Genomic DNA, 25,033 nt, shown 5'->3' with positions numbered 1-25,033 from the left:
GGCCCTAGTGGAGATTAGCTCACCCCTGACCACCACCTTCAGCGCCTCTCAGGCCACCCCCACCTGCACCTCCCCATTGTCATTAGCCTCTAAATACCTTTCAATGCACCCCCGGATCCGCCCGCTCACCTCTTCATCCGCCAATAGTCCCACATCGAGGCGCCACAATGGGCGCTGGTCCCTCTCCTCCCCCAACTCCAGCTCCACCCAATGCGGGGCATGATCTGAGATAGCTTTGGCTGAATATTCCGTGCCCTCCACTCTCGGGATTAGTGCCCTACTCATAATGAAGAAATCTATCCGGGAGTAGGCTTTATTTCTTTTTCTTTTCATTGGTATATTTATTTATTTTTTTCTTCGTTGTTTATTTATTTATTTTGTTTTTGGGGGGGAAATTGTAATTGTTGAAGTTAACCGAAGGTTTAAGACATGGCAGGAGATCTCAGACTCGTGTCATGCTCCTCGTGTCCGATGTGGGAGCTCAGGGACACGTCCACTGTCCCTGGCTCCTTCACATGCAAGAAGTGTGTCCAGTTGCAGCTCCTGTTAGACCGCTTGATGGCTCTGGAACTGCGGATGGACTCACTTTGGAGCATCCGCGACACTGAGGACGTCGTGGATAGCACAAGTTGGTCACACCGCAGGTGAAAGGTACTGAGGGAGATAGAAAATGGGTGACCAAAAGACAGAGCAAGAGTAGGAAGGCAATGCAGGTGTCCTCTGTGGTCATCTCCCTGCAAAACAGATATACCGCTTTGGATACTGTTGAGGGAGATGGCTCACCAGGGGAAGGCAGCAGCAGCCAGGTTCATGGCACCGTGGCTGGTTCTGCTGCGCAGCTGGGCAGGAAGAAGAATGGCAGGGCTATAGTGATAGGGGACTCAATTGTAAGGGGAATAGACAGGCGGTTCTGCGGACGCAATCGAGTCTCCAGGATGGTATGTTGCCTCCCTGGTGCAAGGGTCAAGGATGTCTCGGAGCGGCTGCAGGACATTCTGTGTGGGGGGTGGGGGGGGGGGGGTGTGAACAGCCAGCTGTCGTGGTGCACATAGGCACCAACAATATAGGTACAAAACGGGACGAGGTCCTACAAGCTGAATTCAGGGATTAGGAGTTAAACTAAAAAGTAGGACCTCAAAGGTAGTAATCTCAGGATTGCTACCAGTGCCACGAGCTAGTCAGAGTAGGAATGTCAGGATAGATAGGATGAACGCGTGGCTCAAGAGATGGTGCAAGAGGGAGGGATTCAAATTCCTGGGACATTGGAACCGGTTCTGGGGGAGGTGGGACCAGTACAAACCGGACGGTCTGCACCTGGGCAGGACTGGAACCGATGTCCTGGGGGGTGGGTTTGCTAGAGCTTTTGGGGAGAGTTTAAACTAATGTGGCAGGGGGATGGGAACCGATGCAGGAAGTTGGAATGTAGTAAAACAGGGACAGAAACAAAAGGCAGTAAGGGGGAAAGTGTAAGGCAGAGAAGGCATAGTCAAAAATCAAAAAGGGCGACAGTACAAGGTACAGTGACTGAGGGGAGCTCAGTGAATAGGACCAGGGATACTAAAACGAATAAAACGGGAAGTGAAAACATTAATGGTAAGCGACGCGGCAGGTTGTTACATGAAGATATGGGTTCAACGACAAGGAAAATTAGGAGAAAGGTTAAGAGGAAATATAACTTAGGAGAGGTTACTGATCGAGGTGTTAAGATTCAAACCAGAGGTAAAAAAGCCAACATAAGTGTACTTTACCTGAATGCTCGTAGTATTCAGAATAAGGTAAATGAGTTGATGGCGCAAATCATCGTGAATGACTATGATTTAGTGGCCATTACTAAAACATGATTAAAGGATGGTCACGACTGGGAGTTAAATATCCAAGGGCATCAAACTATTCGGAAGGACAGAGTGGATGGTAAGGGAGGTGGTGTAGCTCTGTTATTTAAGGATGACATCCGGGCAACAGTAAGGGATGACATCGGTGCTATGGAGGATAAGGTTGAATCCATTTGGGTGGAAATCAGGAATAGTAAGGTGAAAAAGTCACTGATAGGAGTAGTCTATAGGCCACAAAATAGTAACGTTATGGTGGGGCAGGCAATAAACAAAGAAATAACAGATGCATGTAGAAATTGTACAGCAGTTATCATGGGGGATTTTAATCTACATGTCGATTGGTTTAACCAAGTTGGTCAAGGCAGCCTTGAGGAGGAGTTTATAGAATGTATCCGCGATAGTTTCCTCGAACAGTATGTAATGGAACCTACGAGGGAACAAGCGGTCCTAGATCTAGTCCTGTGTAATGAGACAGGGTTGATTCAGGATCTCATAGTTAGGGATCCTCTCGGAAGGAGCGATCACAATATGGTGGAATTTAAAATACAGATGGAGGGTGAGAAGGTAAAATCAAGCACTAGTGTTTTGTGCTTAAACAAAGGAGATTACAATGGGATGAGAGAAGAACTAGCTAAGGTAGACTGGGAGCAAAGACTTTATGGTGAAACAGTTGAGGAACAGTGGAGAACCTTCCAAGCGATTTTTCACAGTGCTCAGCAAAGGTTTATACCAACAAAAAGGAAGGACGGTAGAAAGAGGGAAAATCGACCGTGGGTATCTAAGGAAATAAGGGAGAGTATCAAATTGAAGGAAAAAGCATACAAAGTAGCAAAGATTAGTGGGAGACTAGAGGACTGGGAAATCTGTAGGTGGCAACAGAAAGCTACTAAAAAAGCTATAAAGAAGAGTAAGATAGATTATGAGAGTAAACTTGCTCAGAATATAAAAACAGATAGTAAAAGTTTCTACAAATATATAAAACAAAAAAGAGTGGCTAAGGTAAATATTGGTCCTTTTGAGGATGAGAAGGGAGATTTAATAATGGGAGATGAGGAAATGGCTGAGGAACTGAACAGGTTTTTTGGGTCGGTCTTCACAGTGGAAGACACAAATAACATGCCAGTGACTGATGGAAATGAAGCTATGACAGGTGAGGACCTTGAGAGGAGTTATCACCAAGGAGGTAGTGATGGGCAAGCTAATGGGGCTAAAGGTAGACAAGTCTCCTGGCCCTGATGGAATGCATCCCAGAGTGCTAAAAGAGATGGCTAGGGTAATTGCAAATGCACCAGTGATAATTTACCAAAATTCACTAGACTCTGGGGTGGTCCCGGCGGATTGGAAATTAGCAAACGTGACACCACTGTTTAAAAAAGGAGGTAGGCAGAAAGCGGGTAATTATAGGCCAGTGAGCTTAACTTCGGTAGTAGGGAAGATGCTGGAATCTATCATCAAGGAAGAAATAGCGAGGCATCTGGATGGAAATTGTCCCATTGGGCAGACGCAGCATGGGTTCATAAAGGGCAGGTCGTGCCTAACTAATTTAGTGGAATTTTTTGAGGACGTTACCAGTGCGGTAGATAATGGGGAGCCAATGGATGTGGTATATCTGGATTTCCAGAAAGCCTTTGACAAGGTGCCACACAAAAGGTTGCTGCATAAGATAAAGATGCATGGTATTAAGGGGAAAGTAGTAGCATGGATAGAGGATTGGTTAATTAATAGAAAGCAAAGAGTGGGGATTAATGGGTGTTTCTTTGGTTGGCAATCAGTCGCTAGTGGTGTCCCTCAGGTATCAGTGTTGGGCCCACAACTGTTCACAATTTACATAGATGATTTGGAGTTGGGGACCACGGGCAATGTGTCCACGTTTGCAGACGACACTAAGATGAGTGGTAAAGCAAAAAGTGCAGAGGATACTGGAAGTCTGCAGAGGGATTTGGATAGGCTAAGTGAATGGGCTAGGGTCTGGCAGATGGAATACAATGTTGACAAATGTGAGGTTATCCATTTTGGTAGGAATAACAGCAAAAGGGATTATTATTTAAATGATAAAATATTAAAACATGCTGCTGTGCAGAGAGACCTGGGTGTGCTAGTGCATGAGTCGCAAAAAGTTGGTTTACAGGTGCAACAGGTGATTAAGAAGGCAAATGGAATGTTGTCCTTCATTGCTAGAGGGATGGAGTTTAAGACTAGGGAGGTTATGCTGCAATTGTATAAGGTGTTAGTGAGGCCACACCTGGAGTATTGTGTTCAGTTTTGGTCTCCTTACTTGAGAAAGGACGCACTGGGTCTGGAAGGTGTGCAGAGGAGATTCACTAGGTTAATCCCAGAGCTGAAGGGGTTGGATTACAAGGAGAGGTTGAGTAGACTGGGACTGTACTCGTTGGAATTTAGAAGAATGAGGGGGATCTTATAGAAACATATAAAATTATGAAGGGAATAGATAGGATAGATGCGGGCAGGTTGTTTCCACTGGCGGGTGAAAGCAGAACTAGGGGGCATAGCTTCAAAATAAGGGGAAGTAGATTTAGGACTGAGTTTAGGAGGAACCTCTGCACCCAAAGGGTTGTGAATCTATGGAATTCCTTGCCCAGTGAAGCAGTAGAGGCTCCTTCATTAAATGTTTTTAAGATAAAGATAGATAGTTTTTTGAAGAATAAAGGGATTAAGGGTTATGGTGTTCGGGCCGGAAAGTGGAACTGGGACCACAAAAGATCTGCCATGATCTCATTGAATGGTGGAGCAGGCTCGAGGTGCCAGGTAGCCTACTCCTGCTTCTAGTTCTCCTCTTATGTTCTTATGGACGTGGGATAAAAAAGAAAATTCCCTGGCGCCCCGGCCTGGCAAACCTCCATGGGTCCACTCCCCCCATCTGTTCCATAAACCCCCTAAGCACCTTGGCCGCCACCGGCCTTTTACCCGTCCTGGACCTGGAGCGGTCCAATGCTGGGTCCAACACCGTGTTGAAGTCCCCCCCCATTATCAAGCTCCCTGTCTCCAGGTCCGGAATCCGACCCAACATGCGCCTCATGAATCCGGCATCGTCCCAATTCGGGGCGTATACATTCACTAGTACCATCCGCACCCCCTGCAGCTTACCACTCACCATCACGTACCGACCTCCATTGTCTGCCACGATGTTCAGCGCCTCAAACGACACCCGCTTTCCCACCAAGATCGCCACCCCTCGATTCTTCGCGTCCAACCCCGAGTGGAAAACCTGCCCTACCCGCCCCTTTCTCAGCCTAACCTGATGCTTTGGGCCATCCTTAGGACATGAAAAACGCTTTTTTATTTTTTAACCTCTGGAACCCATTTGACTCCAGGCCAGATGAAAGTCTCCTCTTTCATGAAAGCAATCCTTTTTAGGTGTGGTGCGTTTGGAAAGTCTCAGCTTCTTGTTGGTACACATCCAAAGCACTGAACTGCCTACAATTCCTCAGTAGCCCACAGTCTCACTCAGGGAAGCCACAAGAATGTCTGGCACGTGAAACGGAAATATTGTGCTGGCAACACGGAGGTGTTCCTCGCAGGGTGAGATTCTGCCCTGCATTTAATCAGTTCCGAACCTCATTTGCAAGCATTTAATGGTTACACTTAGCGTAAAAGTGAAAGCATCCTATTCCCAGGACTGACATTACTCAGTGGGGAAAAAAAATGAAATTCCTTTCCTTCTCATCCAGAATACAAAAGGCAAGGAAGTTATGGTAAGCCTTTACAAATTACTGGTTGCCCCTGAGCTAGAATATTGCACCCAACTCTGCACCACATTTTAGGATGTCAGAGGGTTTAAGGAGACATACTAGAATTGCATCAGGTATGAGGAATTCCTTGAGTAGCTGGGATTGTTATCTCTATCGCAGAAATGATTACCGGGAGATTTAATCAAAGTGCTCAAAATTGTGAGGGATTTTCATATAGACAGGAAGAAACTATTTCCACTGGCAGAAGAGTCAGTAACCAGCTAATAATCTTTATTGGCACAAGTAGGCTTACATTAACACTGCAATGAAGTTACTGTGAAAAGCCCCTAGTCGCCTCATTCTGGCGCCTGTTCGGGTACACAGAGGGAGAATTCAGAATATCCAAATTATCTAACAAGCACGTCTTTCGGAACTTGTGGGAGGAAACCAGAGCACCCGGAGGAAACCCACGCAGACACGGGGAGAACGTGCAGACTCCGCACAGTGACCCAAGCCGGGAATCGAACCTGGGGCCTTGGAGCAGTGAAGCAACAGTGCTAACCACTGTGCTACTGTGCCGCCCAAGAACGGGGGAAAAGGAAAAGTATTGTTGACGTAGCAGGTGTGTGTAAAAGGCAGAGTACAGACCGTACTCAACAAACCTGTGCTGGCAAAACTCAAAACAAAATGCCTGTTGGATGTCATTCTGTAATTGGGCAGCACTTTCTGAACAATTCAGACTGTGCTAAAAGCTAAATCAACAACCAACTTAAGATAATCAGCTGAGCTTGCAGCATGGCTCATTTAGGCTGACTAGAAGTGAGGCACATTCATACAGAGACCCGTTTTCTGCAGACAAAGGAAATATGTTCAAGTTTGCACCTCTCGGGAGGGGAACCTGTAGCTCCTTGTTGTTTTCTCCATGGCTTGAAAAGGAAAACATTGCATGGTTTTAGGGAAAGAGGGGAGAAGAACCCAATTGGTCACCTCTTTCAAAGAGCTGGCACCGACATGATGGACTGTCTGTGCTCCTCTTGTGCTGTGGACTATTCGACAACTTATATTCACTTAGACGCTGCATACCATCGGAGACAGACTCGGGCTCAGAACATTTGGCATCAGATCCCCATCTGCAGAAATTTTAATCTGAATCAGTGGAGCTCCACACAAGATGTTCTAATTGGAGTGATTTCTGTTCCCTAAGTTTCCGAGCAAAGGGGCTGCTGTATCGGCACTGGATATTCTCTGGTGCCTTGTTTGAGTTGTCAATCTATATGTGAGAGCTTTGACATGAAATGCAATGGATACTCAACTGCAGAGGCATCACATCCAAGTTCCATCCTGTTCACTCCCAGGGTTCGTGCAAGTTCAGTTCCAGCAGAGGCCACCAGATGGCAATCAAGACTTTGTACAATTTCGGGCTTCAAAACAGCCATGCAGAGGCTAATTGCAGATTCCTCCCAGCACCCCGACAGAGGTCATCTAAATCTCAGATTGAGGAATGATTCTGAACCTGTAACATTGAACAAGCTCCCGGCACTAACTAGGGGGAGCAACTAAATACTTATCGGGGGAGTCCAATTAAAGTAACTCTGCAGCTATCATCATGCAGTCTGCTCCTGATGATTAGAAATTATTTATTGTGCTTAAAAACAATTGTTCAAGAATTTTAAGAAGACAACATAAATAACGCAGCAAAAATGGGAAGTTAGAATGATCAGTTCATTTGAACTAAGTAAAATGTACAGCACCAAAATTGTCCCCTAAGGTTCCTCTCCAAGTACCTCACCACTCCGACTTGGAAAAATATCGGCGTTCCTTCACTGTGGCTATCCTGGAACACCCTCCTTGTGTACCGACACCTCCGGGACTGCAGCGGTTCAGGAGGGCAGCTCGCCACCACCTTCTGAAGGGCAACTAGGGATGGTCAATAAATGTGGGCCTAACCAGCGACGCCCCACATCCCGCAAATTAATTTAAAAAAAATCTTTCCAAAGCCACAGGCCCATGAAACTTAAACAGAACAACCAAGACGCAAGAGAACTATACCACAGAGAAGAGCGAATATTTGCACTCCCTACCTCGATGTTGTCTTCACCATGGCGCTGCACTGCCTCTTGCTCAGATAGGCCTACACAGCCATACTCCAATGGTGTGAAAACTGTCGTGGCAACCTACATATATAAAGCAAGCATTTGAACTGGATATAAACATTCTGACTAGATAAATGCCACAATCCCCACCTCATGTTGTAAGTTAGGTGTCCAACCTCATCACCCTCATTCACGCAGGTGAATGCATAAAGATCCACATGGCAGAATTCCAAACAACAGTAGTGGAGTTCATAGAATTTACAGTGCAGAAGGAGGCCATTCGACCCATCGAGTCTGCACGGGCCCTTGGAAAGAGCACCCTACTTAGGCCCAACGCCTCCACCCTATCCCCTTAAAGGACGTACTGGCACTGGAGGGTGTGCAGAAGAGATTCACTAGGTTAATCCCAGAGCTGAAGGGGTTGGATTACGAGGAGAGGTTGAGTAGACTGGGACTGTACTCGTTGGAATTTAGAAGGATGAGGGGGGATCTTATAGAAACATATAAGATTATGAAGGGAATAGATAGGATAGATGCGGGCAGGTTGTTTCCACTGGCGGGTGAAAGCAGAACTAGGGGGCATAGCCTCAAAATAAGGGGAAGTAGATTTAGGACTGAGTTTAGGAGGAACTTCTTCACCCAAAGGGTTGTGAATCTATGGAATTCCTTGCCCAGTGAAGCAGTAGAGGCTCCTTCATTAAATGTTTTTAAGATAAAGATAGATAGTTTTTTGAAGAATAAAGGGATTAAGGGTTATGGCGTTCGGGCTGGAAAGTGGAGCTGAGTCCACAAAAGATCAGCCATGATCTCATTGAATGGTGGAGCAGGCTCGAGGGGCCAGATGGCCTGCTCCTGCTCCTAGTTCTTATGTTCTTATCCCAGTAACCCCACCTGACCTTTTTGGATACTAAGGGCAATTTAGAATGTCCAATCCACCTAACCTGCACATCTTTGGACTGTGGGAGGAAACCGGAGCACCCGGAGGAAACCCACGCAGACACGGGGAGAAACGGGGAGAAACGTGCAGACTCCGCACAGACTGTGACCCAAGCCGGGAATCGAACCTGGGACCCTGGCGCTGTGAAGAAACTGTGTTAACCCTGTGCTAACGTGCTGCCCTGTGTCCTGACCAATAGTGATCCCTCAACCAATACCACAAACAGCTTATCTGGGCATTTATCTCAAGTGCTGTTTGTGTGCAAATTGTCTGCCGCGTATCTTACGTGCCAATCAGTAAACGCGCTTCAAAAGTGCTTCATTGGCTGTGAAGCACTTTGGGGCACTATTACATCCTGAAAGGTGCCCTGTAAATGCAAGTTTTCCTTTCCAACGGAGTGCACACCAGCTGGTCTTCTCCTGGTATCAGGTAATTCCACGGTCGAACCAGCCTCAGATGGTGACGAACATCTCTCAATAGAGCACATATCCCATTCGCCAATTAAGCAGCAGGTCTTGTTATAGAGTCTCACTGACCTTCGGTAGAATTGCAAAGCTAATCACAATTGTATCGTCTATAAATATCCCGTTTCACATGGGCACACAATTAAAACCTTTCTACAATGGACTGACTGAGACAAAATCCTTTTTGAGCTGACTGCTGTAGAATTTATCCACAAGGTTTACTCACGTTGTCATAGTCCATCAGCCCAGTAGATTTGCCAAAAAGTCTATGTGCCAACAGCTTCCCAGCTTTGATAGCTGTCGGCGTCAGCTCCGGTCGGCCCTGTTAAACAAAGAGGTAAAATGAACAAAACCTCCCTTGAATAAAATAATATTTATTAGTGTTCCAATTTGTCCCTGGCTGCTTATTTATGACATTACTATTAATCACAGGAGATATTGCACAAGATTGTACTGTACAAAAGACTGGTAGGCATGTTTTGTATCTCTTAGTTATGTATAGTTGCCCTCATTTTCGCTATTTAGCCCATTGCAAGTAGCTGCCGTTTCTGCCTTTAACATGGTCAAAGCTGACTGCATCTTCCTCTGAGATAGCAAAAGGTCTTTCTGATAATAATAATCTTTATTGTCACAAGTGGGCTTACATTAACATTGCAATGAAGTTACTGTGAAAAGTCAATATCCGTACAGTGCAAAAGGAGGCCATTTGGCCCATTGAGTCTGCACTGACCCTCTGAAAGAGCACCCTACCTAGACCCACTCCTCTGCCCTCTCCCCACAACCCACCTAACCTGCACATCTTTGGACACCAAGGGGCAATTTACCGTGGTCAATCCACCTAACCTGCCCATCTTTGGACTGTGGGAGGATATCGGAGCACCCAGAGGAAACCCACGCAGACACGGGGAGAATGTGCAAACTCCACCCAGTCACCCAAGGCAGGTATTGAACCCGGGTCCCTGGTGCTGAGAGGCAGCAGTGCTAACCACTGTGCCACCATGCTGCAATATTAAAGTAAAGTACTGTCAGCTTTTTTGTTTTGGATGGGTGAGATAGGCTGTACCAGTGCAGAAGGAACACCCTCAGGATTGCAAGTCATGAAAGTGTCAGCTGCTGAACAATTTATGGACTGAGTTTAAGGTGCTGAAATTTCAATGTCTGTCAGCCTGAATTGTGATAAGCAACTACAAGTAATGCAGCATCGAATGCCAAATGCCATTAAAATTACAGCAGAACAGAAGAATAATCCTGCTACCAATTTCCCCTTGTCAAACGCAATGCATTCCACACAAACTACAATAAATGAAACCTAAAGTTCGTATTTTGTAGGTAGCAATAGCTGGATCATGTCCTACCTCTGCTATATCTCCAATTGCATAGATGTGAGAAGCTGAAGTTTCTTCGTTTTCCCCCACAATGACTTTCCCTGTTTCTGGGTTAATCTGGACCCCGGCTTTGTCGAGATGCAGGCCTCCTGTTTCAGGCGCTCGACCTGCAACCAATTGGGAAGGTAAGTGTGTAATCAGTAAAGGAAGGATGTCACTTTTCCCAGACAGTGTGCAATTACACCGAGCACGCGTCCATGAGGTTCAGGTGTCACGCTTTGTTACAGATGCAAAACAATCTTCAAAACAGAGAAAAAGACAGTAATCGATTTGGAACCTGAAATTCACAGGTGGCCACATATGTCTGTGAATTCCTTAGATCAGTAGCTGGACTTGCAAATTTTGAACAGGGGCGTTATATATTTTTCTCTGGCGGACAAGACATGACATTTCTTAAAAGTCAAATACTTCTCCAATTTCTACGGCTGCTCTTGCATCAGCCTTGCTCAATAATGTGACAGAAAACTATCACCAATCCAGCCTGACTTTCATCCAAGCTATTCACCCATGGAGTTTGACTTGCAAATACCATTGCCAGACAGACACACCAAATCTGTTTTAATGTTTCAAAGTAATGCGTCTGCATGAAAGCAGGTCTTCAGCTACGTGGAAGAGCGGGACTTGGCAGCAAAGTTACAGCGGGACATTTGTTGTACGATTGTCGGCCTTCAGCTTGCTTCAGCGGCACTGGGCAGTGATCTGGAGACACTCATCAAGCCTGGCAGACATTAACATAGTCTTCTTCCCAAGAGTCACTGACAGCTGGAGAGAGAGATCCTGTCAGAGATTGATCTCGGCAGCTGACTGCACTTGCCACTCAGACATGAAATTTGTCCAATAACTTACTGCTCCTGTTTGGTAAGGTAACTATTGTGTAAACCCAATCGACAAATATGGATTTTTAAGCCATTAGCCCCACGTCAATCCACATGGGCAGCACGGTGGCACAGTGGTTAGCATTGCTGCCTACGGCGCTGAGGACCCGGGTTCGAATCCCGGCCCTGGGTCACTGTCCGTGTGGAGTTTGCACATTCTCCCCGTGTCTGCGTGGGTTGGCCACGCTAAATTGCCCCTTAATTGGAAAAAAAATAATTGGATACTCTAAATTTATTTATTTTTTTAAAATTCCTTCACAGCCATACCCAGCCAGAACTCTTTAACATCCTCCAAGTCCTACAAACTCTCTGAGATCTCTTTACTTCTCCAATTCAGGTCTTTTGTGCATCTCCGATAATCATCCAGTGCTGCTCCTGGAGTTTCCTCCCTAAACCTCTCTTCTCCTCCCTCAAGATGCTTCCTAAACTTTCCCTCTTTGACCAAACCGTCCATCACTGTCCTAATACGTCAAAAAAGCTTTGATCATCGCTCCTGTGGAAGTGCCTCGTGGCGTTTCAGCACATTAAAGGCACTAAATAAATGAAAGTTGTTGTCCTGTGGCACTGGTGGTACAACTCACAAGACATTACTGTAAAACTGATTGAATTTGTCCAGAGGCTGCTCATGACCTTTAGGCCACGTTTCCTGAAGATGATCTGTCTCGATACGCAGGTCACACACCCAAAGTTGCCCAAGTGCAAAAACTTGCCAGAAATGTGCAGCTTATGTCACAGATTTACAGTAACTGGGTCAATAGGTTACACCTCCAAAATCTGGGCAGATTTCCCAGTCCAACAGTTCTCAGAATAAATTAAATAGGAAGAAAAAGGCAGAGTTGGGACAAGTGTATGCACCCTGCCACGCCAGAAACTTAATAGTTGGGAGTGTTTTTTTCTACTGAAAGTCTGATTACACGTTGTAACAGGAGGATAAAATTCTGGCATATTAATCATTTTCTCAGCTCTGAGCTGAACATAGTAATTAGAGAGAAGGTTAATAAAACATCAGCCAATTGTTTGAAAAGCAAAATTAAAGGTTTTTGGGTGCAAAAGGTGGAGTGGAATTAGACTGAATGGCTTGCAGAGAAAATCAAAGGCACTAGATCGGCTGAATGGTCCACTCGTGGGCTGTAACACTGCCCTCAGGCTAATGTGAGGAATAGATAACGGGCTTGCCAGTGATCCCATATCCCAAGATCAAACGTGGCCTAAAAAATAGACTGCACCACCCTCTGACTATCACAAGAACAAATTGTGCGGAACGCCAAGTGGGGAAATATGCAAGCTTTACAATCACACGATACCAACAACTTGCCTTTGTATATCCTCTTTAACGGAGTGATACGTCTAGAGGCGCGTGATACAACACAACAGAATAACATTTGATATCAGGTGTCAGGAAAGCTGAGGTAATTTTAGATGAGTTATATTTGTATCGTTAAATGTTAGAAATAAGGTATAGACCTGAGTAGGTTTATTTTAGTGGTAAGGAAGGGTAAAGCGTTAAATTCATTGCATCTGGGTTTTTTTGTTCTCGTTATACTGTGTTTCTATTGTGCCGAGTGTTTTTAAGGCCTGAAAAGTAAATAAACGCGTGGAGAAGGAATGAGTGGTTGCTTAGCAACCAGGAGCACCTTTACGGGAGGAAGGCCATTTGTTTTTGTGATCATGTTTAACTGAATTCACAGCAGTTGGTGACAGGAAGAAGAGCCAGTGCCAGAAATCTAAACGACAGCTAGTTAAGGAAACTAGAGAAATGACGAGGTGTTTCCAGGAAGCATGGAGTTAAAGGAACAGAGGAAACTGGATCCATAACAGAGCTGAGGAGTTGGATAGTGAGAATATATCTGAAGTGGTTCTAATGTTTGTGATATCTTACCACAGACTGTGAATGGTAGTTCATAGAATCATAGAATTTAAAGTGCAGGAGGCACGAGCCTGCATCCTATCCCCATAACCCAGTAACCCCACCTTACCTTTTTTTTTTAACACTAAGAGCAACTTAGCATGGCCAATCCACCTAACCTGCACATCTTTGGACTGTGGGAGGAAACCGGAGCACCCGGAGGAAACCCATGCAGACACGGGGAGACCGTGCAGACTCCGCACAGACAGTGACCCAAGCCGGGAATCGAACCTGGGAGCTGTGAAGTGACTGTGCTAACCACTGTGCTACCATGCCGCCAGTTGACAGGATAATGGAGTTCAAATAATTGTGGAGCAATCGGTGACTGGATCAGTTTTGCAAAGGCATTAATAATAATAATAATAATCTTTATTGTCACAAATACTGTGAAAATCCCCTAGTCGCCACACTCCGGTGCCTGTTCGGGTACACAAGTAGGCTTACATTAACACTGTAATGACGTTACTGTGAAAATCCCCGAGTTGCCACACTCCGGCCCCTGTTCGGGGACACAGAGGGAGAATTCAGAATGTCCAATTCATCTAACAAGCACGTCTTTTGGGACTTGTGGGAGGAAACCGGAGCACCTAGAGGAAACCCACGCAGACACGGGGAGAACGTGCAGACTCTGCACAGACAGTGGCCCAAGCCGGGAATCGAACCTGGGACCCTGGAGCTGTGAAGCAACTGTGCTACCCACTGTGCTACTGTGCTGCCCTAAAACGGGAGGCAAGTCTTCCTTCGAGCCAGAGTTGAATCAGCAACCTAAGACCATAAGACATAGGAGCAGAATTAGGCTATTTGGCTCATCGAGTCCGCTCCGCCATTCAATCATGGCTGATATTTTCTCATTTCCATTCTCCTGCCTTCTCCCCATAATCCTTGATCCCCTTATTGATCAAAAACCTATCTATCTCTGTCTCAAAGACACTCAGTGATTTGGCCTCCACAGCCTTCTGAGCAAAGAGTTCCAGAGATTCACCACCCTCGGGCTGAAGAAATTCCTCCCATCTCTGTTTTAAAGGATCAGCCCTTCAGTCTGAGATTGTGTCCTCTGCTTCTACTTTTTCCTACAAGTGGAAACATCCTCTCCACGTCCATTCTATCCAGGCCTCGCAGTATCCTGTGTTTCAATAAGATCCTCCTCATCCTTCTAAACTCCAATGAGTACAGCCCCAGAGTCCTCAACTGTGCCTCAAACGACAAGCTCTTCATTCCAGGGATCATTCTTGTGAACCTCCTCTGGACCCTTTCCAAGGCCAGCACATCCTTCCTTAGATATGGGGCCCAAAACTGCTCACAATACTCCAAATGGGGTCTGACCAGAGCCTTATACAGCCTCAGAAGTACATCCCAGCTCTTGTATTCTCGCTCTCGACATGAATGCTAACATTGCATTAGCCTTCCTAACTGCCGACTGAACCTGCACGTTAATCTTAAGAGAATCGTGAACAAGGACTCCCAAGTCCCTTTGTGCTTCTGATTTCCTAAGCATTTTCCCATTTAGAAAATAGTCTACACCTCCATTTCTCCTTCCAAAGTGCATACCTCACACTTTTCTAAATTGTATTCCATCTGCCACTTCTTTGCCCACTCTCCTAGCTTGTCCAAGTCCTTCTGCAGCCCCCTTGCTTCCTCAATACTACCTGCCCCTCTGCAGATCTTTGTATCATCTGCAAACTTAGCAACAGTGCCTTCAGTTCCTTCCTCCAGATCATTAATGTATATTGTGAAAAGTTGTGGTCCCAGCACCGACCCGAGGTACACCACTAGTCACCGGCTGCCATCCTGAAAAATACCCCTTTATCCCCACTCTCTGCCTTCTGCCAGTCAGCCATTCCTCTATCCATGCCAGGATCTGACCCTTAACACCATGGGCTCTTAACTTATTTAACAGTCTCCTATGCGGCACCTTGTCAAAGGCCTTCTGGAAATCTAAATAAATCACGTCCACTGGTTCTCCTTTGCCTAATTTCCTTGTTACTTCCCCAAAGAACTTGAACGGATTTGTCAGACATGACCCCCCCTTGACGAAGCCATGCTGACTCAGTCCTATTTTATCATGCACTTCCAAGTACTCCGCAACCTCATCTTTAATAATGGACCCTAAAATCGTACCAATGACCGAAGTCAGGCTAACTGGCCTATAATTTCCCGTCTTCTGCTCCCTCCCTTCTTAAACAGGGGTGTTAAATTCGCCACTTTCCACTCTGGGATCTTTCCTGCCTCCAGTGACTCCTGAAAGATCACCACCAATGCCTCCACAATCTCCTCAGCTATCTCTTTTCGAACCCTGGTGTGTAGTCCATCCGGTCCAGGTGATTTATCCACATTCAGCCCTTTCAGTTTCCCCAGAACCTTCTCCTTAGTGATGGCCACTGCACTCACCTCTGCCCCCTGGTTCTCCTGGAGTTCTGGCATCCCACTGGTGTCTTCCACCGTGAAGACTGATGCAAAGTAACTATTCAGTTCATTTGCCATTTCTTTGTTTCCTATTATTACTTCTCCAGCCACATTTTCCAGTGGTCCAATGTCTATTTTTGCCTCTCTCTTAACTTTTATATATTGATAAAGACTTTTCCTATCTTCCTGTATATTACTAGCTAGCTTGCACTCATACTTCATCTTCTCCCCCCTTATTGCTTTTTTAATTGTCCTCTGCTCGCTTTTAAAGGCTTCCCAATCCTCTGGCTTCTCACTAAGCCTCGCCACTTTGTATGCTTTTTCTTTAGGTTTTATGCTGTCCTTGACTTCCCTCATCAGCCATGGGTGCCTTGTCCTCCCCTTAGCACGTTTCCTCCTCGCTGGGATGAATTTCTATTGGGCCTCCCGAATAATCCCCATAAACCCCTGCCATTGCTGTTCCACTGTCTTCCCTGCTCGGCTCCTTTTCCAATCAACTCTGGCCAGCTCCTCCTTCTTGTCTTTGTAGTTACCCTTATTTAATTGTAATTCCGCTACATATGATTGCAGCTTCTACCTCTCAAACTGCAGGGTAAATTCTATCATATTGCGGTCACTGCTCCCTAAGGGTTCCTTCACTTTAAGTTACCTAATCAAGTCTAGTAGGCTCTGTCACAAGCTGCTCCAAAATAAACATCTCTTAGACATTCCACAAATTCCTTTTCTTGGGATCCACGAGCAACCTGATTTTCCCAGTCCACCTGCATATTGAAGTCCCGCATGAGTATTGTAATATTGCCTTTTTTACATGCCTTTTCTATTTCCTGATTTATTTTCTGCCCCACATCCTGACTACTGCTAGGGGACCTGTACATAACTCCTATCAGGGTCTTTTTACCTTTGCGATTCCTCAACTCAACAGAGATTCTATGCCTTCTGATCTTATATCACTCTTTGCTATCGATTTAACTTCATTCCTTACTAACAATGCAACCCCACCCCCTTTGCCCATCTGCCTGTCCTTTCGATAGGACGCATATCCTTTGGATTTAAGACAAAGGAATACTGAATACTGAAAGGAGAGTTGGAAAACCTGGATGTGGATCCTTGTTAAAGCAGTGAAAAGAAAGCTTTGTTTGAAAGGATAGTATGAAAACATGGTGGCAGATTCTTGATTAAAACATCTGATGGAAAGCATTTTAGGAAAGAGAATTTGGAAGTCTTTCTGAGAGGAGTTTGGAAACACTCATGTGACAATCATCAATGGGTTATTTGAGGAGAAATCCATGGAAAATTGATTGCGTGACATCTCCCATTTGGCTTCAGTGGGACATTACCCTTGAGATCTGTGGACATTTGTGAAGGTAAGGGGGAATGAAGAAGTACCGTATTATAATCAAACTCATCGTGTTTAATACATTTTGTTTCTTGTTGTTGTTAAAAAACTAATTATCCTGCGACTCTTTTCCTCCATGTTTTCCAATTAAAATAAAACATTAGTCTTCTGAGTCAGGGTTCCATTCTTGGACCTTCCCGTCGAGTAGTAACACTAACTGGGATTAGAACACAAGCCAAAGATGGGGACTTAGGACAGGTGACAAAAGGTTTGGTCAGAGATAGGTTTGAAGGTTTTATAGAAGGACACATGGAGTGGTTTAGGGAGGGAATGCTAATCTGAAGATGCAGACAGCTTAAGTCATTGCTACCAATCAAGGTAGCACATGGGCGGCAAGGCAGCACAGTGGTTAGCACTGTTGCTTCATAGTGCCAGGTTCGATTCCCGGCTTGGGTCACTGTCTATGCAGTGTCCGCACGTTCTCCCCGTGGCTGCGTGGATTTCCTCCGGGTGCTCCGGTTTCCTCCCACAAAGTCCCGAAAGACGTGCTGTCAGGTGAATTGGACATTCTGAATTCTCCCTCTGTGCATCCGAACAGGCGCCGGAAAGTGGCGACTAGGGGCTTTTCACGGTAACTTCATTGCAGTGTCAATGTAAGCTTACTTGTGACACTGATAAAGGTTATTATTATTATTAATAATCACGGAGGAAAGAAAATTGAGGATGTGCAGGAGAGCAGCAGTGAGGAATGCAGAGGTCTCAAAGGTGTGTATGGCTAAAGGAGATTAGAAAGATAAACCTTCTTATAAACAATCGTACGATTACCTAGAAAAATAATTATGCGGTCAATGCAGTTTCCTGTAAATACCATGGTAAGAAAAATGTGCAATACCACCAATATCTGCAATCTACAACATTTCTCAAAACAAAATCACAAAATATATTTACACTTGATGGTTAATTGTTCGGCTTATTGCTTCCTGATTGCATTTGTAATGATTGGCTTTATGAAATAAGGTTCGTGAATAATTAAAAGCAGGCACGCACTGCAATAGTAATAATTGTAAAAGCTCACAGACCAGGTCAATCTCAGAGTCTAAGATACATGAAATTGATAAACGTGGTTCTAACTAATTAGTAAAATTTCTATTTCCCCCTCTTGTACACAGCTACCATCTGCTCTCCCATCACATTTGAACGCATTTGAGGATATTTTGTGTAGAATTCTCATCTGCTTTTCTGCACTTCCTTTTGAAGCTTTCCTGATTGAAGCTGTCAGCACTGACCTACCTCGGTCTCCTCTCCTGACAGCATGTTTTTTTTTCTCCCTTCCACTCATCATTGTTCATTCCCTCACCCCTCTAACATGTACACATCCACCCTTCCACCCCCATGCCCCAGCACATCAGTGAACAACAATGATAAAAAGCCAGGGATGTGATAGAACTTCCTCCAGTTGTAATGCAATCTGTATTTTGATTATAGATTGCACAGTTTAGGACCCAACAAGTAACTGGGGTTTTCTAAACTATCCCCCACCCCAGCTCCTCATGTATGCTGAGCCAAGAGACAAGTTAACACATTACCAGACATTACAGCAGAATTCATGAGATACACAAAAGGGTTGGTGCAAATGGCAGAAATAGCAGTGAATATATATTTGATAATAATGATCTTCATTAGTGACACTAGCAGGCTTACATTGACACTGCAATGAAGTTACTGCGAAAAGCCCCCAGTCGCCACACTCCGGCGCCTGTTCGGGTGCACGGAGAGAGAATTCAGAATGTCCAATTCACTTAACAGCACATCTTTCGGGACTTTGTGGGAGGAAACCGGAGCACCCGGAGGAAACACACGCAGGCACGGGGAGAACGTGCAGACTCTGCACAGACAGGGACCCAAGCCGGGAATCGAACCTGGGACCCTGGCGCTGTGAAGCAACAGGGCTAACCACTGTGCTACCGTGCCACCCTTTTATTAAGACAAATATTACTTTCTGCTTCCTTTGAATGAGGCACCAACTACAGAAACTGACGTGTAATAAATATCAGCGACTAGCCACTATTTGGCTACTGTTGAGTGATTTTCTTGCACCTCAGGACGCTGTTGGAGCTGATAGGATGACAATTTCACCAATTTAATTCAGTTAAGTCAGGCAACTAAAGATGAAGTCTGGAAAAGCACCTCTGATGGCACCAGTGAGCAAAGTTGTCAGCTGCCTACGCTTGAAGCTTTGACTTGCTGAGTCCAGTTTATCCTTCACAGCAGCTGTAGCACTTGGGGTAGGGCAGCCAAGTGGGAGAAGGGCAACATTAATTAGGATCAGTGATCCTTGCTGGAGAATGTGGGTTGAGTGAGAGGGTTCCGCATCTGCTCTGATGTACTCCCATGATCAAACAGCCTTTGAACAATCACCATGAAAACTGACTAATTGGATAAGGTACCAGAGGCCTCCTAGGGTGAGGCTGCACCCCCAGACCTACACGGTGAGGAGCGGAGGGACGAATCCTGCGGAAGAGAATGAAGGGAAAGGAGTCCAGTCGATTGTCTGAACCCGTTACTTTGCTTTCATTACAGCCCCAGTGCCGAGGAGCTTTGAAGGAGAAATGTGGAACAATGAACACCCGACAGTGATTACAGGTCAAGATTTAACTGATAAAGGGATTCTGACAAAGGCCTAATTGACAAAATAAGCTCAAGCAGCGCACAGCCAAAAGTCTTGAAATTACTATGAGATTGGTCAATTTGTGGATGGCAACGGTCTCACTATTCCAATGCACAAGGATTCTAAATCAATTTGAAAGAAGGAGCTTACAGCTATATATCTTGCAAATTAGGAAAGTGCAGCATTCAATTGGAATCTCACAAATGAAATGAAATGAAATGAAAATCGCTTATTGTCACAAGTAAGCTTCAAATGAAGTTACTGTGAAAAGCCCCTAGTCGCCACATTCCGGCACCTGTTCGGGGAGGCTTGTATGGGAATTGAACCGTGCTGCTGGCCTGCCTTGGTCTGCTGTAAAAGCCAGCGATTTAGCCCAGTGCGCTAAACCAGCCCCTAAATGGTAATTTAAAAATCAGATAATCTAATTTTGTGATACAGTTAGAGGGATAAATGTTCCTAAGGACATCAGGGAACTTCTCTTCTTTAATTTGGAATAGTGTCCTTAATCCATTTGGGGCAGATGTGTCTGGTTAAACGGCACACCTGAATGTTGGCACCTCTGACATCCCCTTGGTACTGCACTGAAATCTCAGCCTAGGTCATATGCTCAAGACTTACAACAGTTACGTAAATGCAAGCTTTTTCTTTCAAATGGATTTTGTGTAGCTTTATTCAGGAATATTTCACAGCTTTATATTAGTGAACTCGACAGCAAGGAAACACCAAAATTGCTACTAAATATTTATGCTCAGCACTATAGAGTAGATACACGTAATGATCTGGTGTGGACCTACCCAGCAATTCTCCCATGCTATAGTCTCTGATCATGGTCATACAGATTGCTACCCAACAATCAAAAAAAAAAGGGAGGATATGGGCAGCACAGTAGCACATTGGATAGCTTGGTCACTTCACAGCTCCAGGGCCCCAGGTTCGATTCTGGCTTGGATCGCTGTCTGTGTGGAGTCTGCACGTTCTCCCCGTGTCTGCGTGGGTTTCCTCCGGGTGCTCTGGTTATCTCCCACAGCCCAAAGATGTGCAGGTTAGTTGAATTGGACATTCTGAATTCTCCCTCAGTGCACCTGAACAGGCGCCGGAATGTGACGACTAGGGGCTTTTCACAGTAACTGCATTGAAATCTACTTGTGACAATAAGCGATTATTATATTATTAATAAAGATTATTATTATTAAGTCAACAAGACCAACTCAATAGTCAGCTGAACTAGGAGCCAGAATAGATCTGAGACTCACCAAGGGACTTAATTAACATAGAACATAGCAGTGCAGAAGGAGGCCATTCGGCCCATCAAGTCTGCACCAACCCACTTAAGCCCTCATTTCCACCCTATCCCCCTAACCCAATAACCCCTCCTAACCTTTTTGGACACAAAGGGCAATTTAGCATGCCCAATCCACCTAACCAGCACATCTTTGGACTGTAGGAGGAAACCGGAGCACCCGGAGGAAACCCACGCAAACACATAAGAACATAAGAACTAGGAGCAGGAGTAGGCCATCTGGCCCCTCGAGCCTGCTCCACCATTCAATGAGATCATGGCTGATCTTTTGTGGACTCAGCTCCACTTTCTGGCCCGAACACCATAACCCTTAATCCCTTTATTCTTCAAAAAACTATCTATCTTTATCTTAAAAACATTTAATGAAGGAGCCTCTACTGCTTCACTGGGCAAGGAATTCCATAGATTCACAACCCTTTGGGTGAAGAAGTTCCTCCTAAACTCAGTCCTAAATCTACTTCGCCTTATTTTGAGGCTATGCCCCCTAGTTCTGCTTTCACCCGCCAGTGGAAACAACCTGCCCGCATCTATCCTATCTATTCCCTTCATAATCTTATATGTTTCAATAAGATCCCCCCTCATCCTTCTAAATTCCAACGAGTACAGTCCCAGTCTACTCAACCTCTCCTTGTAATCCAACCCCTTCAGTTCTGGGATTAACCTAGTGAATCTCCTCTGCACACCCTCCAGTGCCAGTACGTCCTTTCTCAAGTAAGGAGACCAAAACTGAACACAATACTCCAGGTGTGGCCTCACTAACACTTTATATGATTGCAGCATAACCTCCTTGGTCTTAAACTCCATCCCTCTAGCAATGAAGGACAAAATTCCATTCGCCTTCTTACTCACCTGTTGCACCTGTAAACCAACTTTTTGCGACTCATGAACTAGCACACTCAGGTCTCTCTGCACAGCAGCATGTTTTAATATTTTATCATTTAAATAATAATCCCTTTTGCTGTTATTCCTACCAAAATGGATAACCTCACGTTTGTCAACATTGTATTCCATCTGCCAGACCCTAGCCCATTCACTTAGCCTATCCAAATCCCTCTGCAGAATTCCAGTATCCTCTGCACTTTTTGCTTTACCACTCATCTTAGTGTCGTCTGCAAACTTGGACACATTGCACTTGGTCCCCAACTCCAAATCATCTATGTAAATTGTGAACAAATGTGGGCCCAACACTGATCCCTGAGGGACACCACTAGCTACTGATTGCCAACCAGAAACACCCATTAATCCCCAGACTTTGCTTTCTATTAATTAACCAAACCTCCATCTATGCTACTACTTTACCCTTAATGCCATACATCTTTATCTTATGCAGCAACCTTTTGTGTGGCACCTCGTCAAAAGCTTTCTGGAAATCCAGATATACCACATCCATTGGCTCCCCATTATCTACCGCACTGGTAATGTCCTCAAAAAATTGCACTAAATTAGTTAGGCACAACCTGCCCTTTATGAACCCATGCTGCATCTGCCCAATAGGACAATTTCCATCCAGATGCCTCGCTATTTCTTCCTTGATGATAGATTCCAGCATCTTCCCTACTACAAGCTCACTGGCCTATAATTAACCGCTTTCTGCCTACTTCCTTTCTTAAACAGTGGTGTCACGTTTGCTAATTTCCAATCCGCCGGGACCACCCCAGAGTCTAGTGAAGTTTGGTAAATTATCACTGGTGCATTTGCAATTTCCCTAGCCATCTCTTTTAGCACTCTGGGATGCATTCCATCAGGGCCAGGAGACTAGTCTACCTTTAGTCCCATTAGCTTGCCCATCACTACCTCCTTAGTGATAACAATCCTCTCAAGGTCCTCACTTGTCATAGCCTCATTTCTTTCAGTCACTGGCATGTTATTTGTGTCTTCCACTGTGAAGACCGATCCAAAAAACCTGTTCAGTTCCTCAGCAATTTCTTCATCTCCCATTATTAAATCTCCATTCTCATCCTCGAAAGGACCAATATTTACCTTAGCCACTCTTTTTTGTTTTATATAGCTGTAGAAACTTTTACTATCTGTTTTTATATTCTGAGCAAGTTTACTCTCATAATCTATCTTACTCTTCTTTATAGCTTTTTTAGTAGCTTTCTGTTGCCCCCTAAAGATTTCCCAGTCCTCTAGTCTTCCACTAACCTTTGCCACTTTGTATGCTTTTTCTTTCAATTTGATCCTCTCCCTTATTTCCTTAGATATCCACGGTCGATTTTCCCTCTTTCTACCGTCCTTCCTTTTTGTTGGTATAAACCTTTCCTGAGCACTGTGAAAAATCACTTGGAAGGTTCTCCACTGTTCCCCAACTGTTTCACCATAAAGTCTTTGCTCCCAGTCGACCTTAGCTAGTTCTTCTTTCATCCCATTGTAATCTCCTTTGTTTAAGCACAAAACACTAGTGCTTGATTTTACCTTCTCACCCTCCATCTGTATTTTAAATTCCACCATATTGTGATCGCTCCTTCCGAGAGGATCCCTAACTATGAGATCATGAATCAAAGCTGTCTCATTACACAGGACCAGATCTAGGACCGCTTGTTCCCTCGTAGGTTCCATTACATACTGTTTGAGGTAACTATCGCGGATACATTCTATAACCTCCTCCTCAAGGCTGCCTTGACCGACCTGGTTAAACCAATCGACATGTAGATTAAAATCCCCCATGATAACTGCTGTACCATTTCTACATGCATCCGTTATTTCTTTGTTTATTGCCTGCCCCACCATAATGTTACTATTTGGTGGCCTATAAACTACTCCCATCAGTGACTTTTTCGCCTTACTATTCCTGATTTCCACCCAAATGGATTCAACCTTATCCTCCATAGCACCGATGTCATCCCTTACTGTTGCCTGGATGTCATCCTTAAATAACAGAGCTACACCACCTCCCTTACCATCCACTCTGTCCTTCCGAATAGTTTGATGCCCTTGGATATTTAACTCCCAGTCGTGACCATCCTTTAATCATGTTTTAGTAATGGCCACTAAATCATAGTCATTCACGATGATTTGCGCCATCAACTCATTTACCTTATTCTGAATACTACGAGCATTCAGGTAAAGTACACTTATGTTGGCTTTTTTTACCTCTGTTTTGAATCTTAACACCTCGATCAATAACCTCTCCTAAGTTATATTTCCTCTTAACTTTTGTCCTAATTTTCCTTGTTGTTGAACCCATATCTTCATGTAACAACCTGCCGCGTCGCTTACCATTAATGTTTTTACTTCCCGTTTTATTCCTTTTAGTATTCCTGGTCCTATTCACTGAGCTCCCCTCAGTCACTGTACCTTGTACTGTCGCCCTTTTTGATTTTTGACTATGGCTTCTCTGCCTTACAATTTCCCCCTTACTGCCTTTTGTTTCAGCCCCTGTTTTACTACCTTCCAACTTCCTGCATCGGTTCCCATCCCCCTGCCACATTAGTTTAAACCCTCCCCAACAGCTCTAGCAAACACCCCCCCTAGGACATCGGTTCCAGTCCTGCCCAGGTGCAGACCGTCCAGTTTGTACTGGTCCCACCTCCCCCAGAACTGGTTCCAATGTCCCAGGAATTTGAATCCCTCCCTCTTGCACCATCTCTCGAGCCACGCATTCATCCTATATATCCTGACATTTCTACTCTGACTAGCTCGTGGCACTGATAGCAATCCTGAGATTACTACCTTTGAGGTCCTACTTTTTAGTTTAACTCCTAACTCCCTGAATTCAGCTTGTAGGACCTCGTCCCGTTTTTTACCTATATCGTTGGTGCCTATGTGCACCACGACAGCTGGCTGTTCACCCCCCCCCCCAGAATGTCCTGCAGCCGCTCCGAGACATCCTTGATCATTGCACCAGGGAGGCAACAACCATCCTGGAGTCTCGATTGCGTCCGCAGAACCGACACAGGGAGAACGTGCAGACGCCGCAGACAGTGATCCAGAAGGGAATTGAACCTGGAACCCTGGAGCTGTGAAGTCAGTGCTACCCACTATGCTACTGTGCTGCCTTTTTAGTGACTGATTATCAACCCAAACCATTAGATCAAGAGTTTAGTTCACGCAGCACCTTTTACTTTCTGTTTTCAAGCTCATGTGCATCCCAACCTAGCTCGTCATTAATCCCACTTAGATTTAAGTCTCATGTGGATCCCAAA

The 25,033-nt window shown here is 45.0% G+C and overlaps 1 protein-coding gene across 3 annotated transcripts in view; it reads right to left on the bottom strand.

Annotated features, from left to right (window-relative positions):
* Window positions 1–25,033, bottom strand: part of txnrd2.2 (thioredoxin reductase 2, tandem duplicate 2) — a 154,756-nt gene that overhangs the window by 18,226 nt on the left and 111,497 nt on the right. For all 3 annotated transcript variants that reach the window (XM_072472671.1, XM_072472768.1, XM_072472864.1), the window contains 3 exons: window positions 10,371–10,507; window positions 9,242–9,337; window positions 7,603–7,695 (listed from right to left, as the gene is read on the bottom strand). In XM_072472671.1, the coding sequence (XP_072328772.1) occupies window positions 7,603–7,695; window positions 9,242–9,337; window positions 10,371–10,507 (326 nt within the window). The remainder of the gene's footprint in view (window positions 1–7,602; window positions 7,696–9,241; window positions 9,338–10,370; window positions 10,508–25,033) is intronic.

Source organism: Scyliorhinus torazame, chromosome 1 (assembly GCF_047496885.1).
Source record: "Scyliorhinus torazame isolate Kashiwa2021f chromosome 1, sScyTor2.1, whole genome shotgun sequence".
Taxonomy (NCBI): domain Eukaryota; kingdom Metazoa; phylum Chordata; class Chondrichthyes; order Carcharhiniformes; family Scyliorhinidae; genus Scyliorhinus; species Scyliorhinus torazame.
The sequence above is the reverse complement of the archived record's forward strand: the minus strand, read 5'-3'. Positions and strand labels throughout refer to the sequence as shown.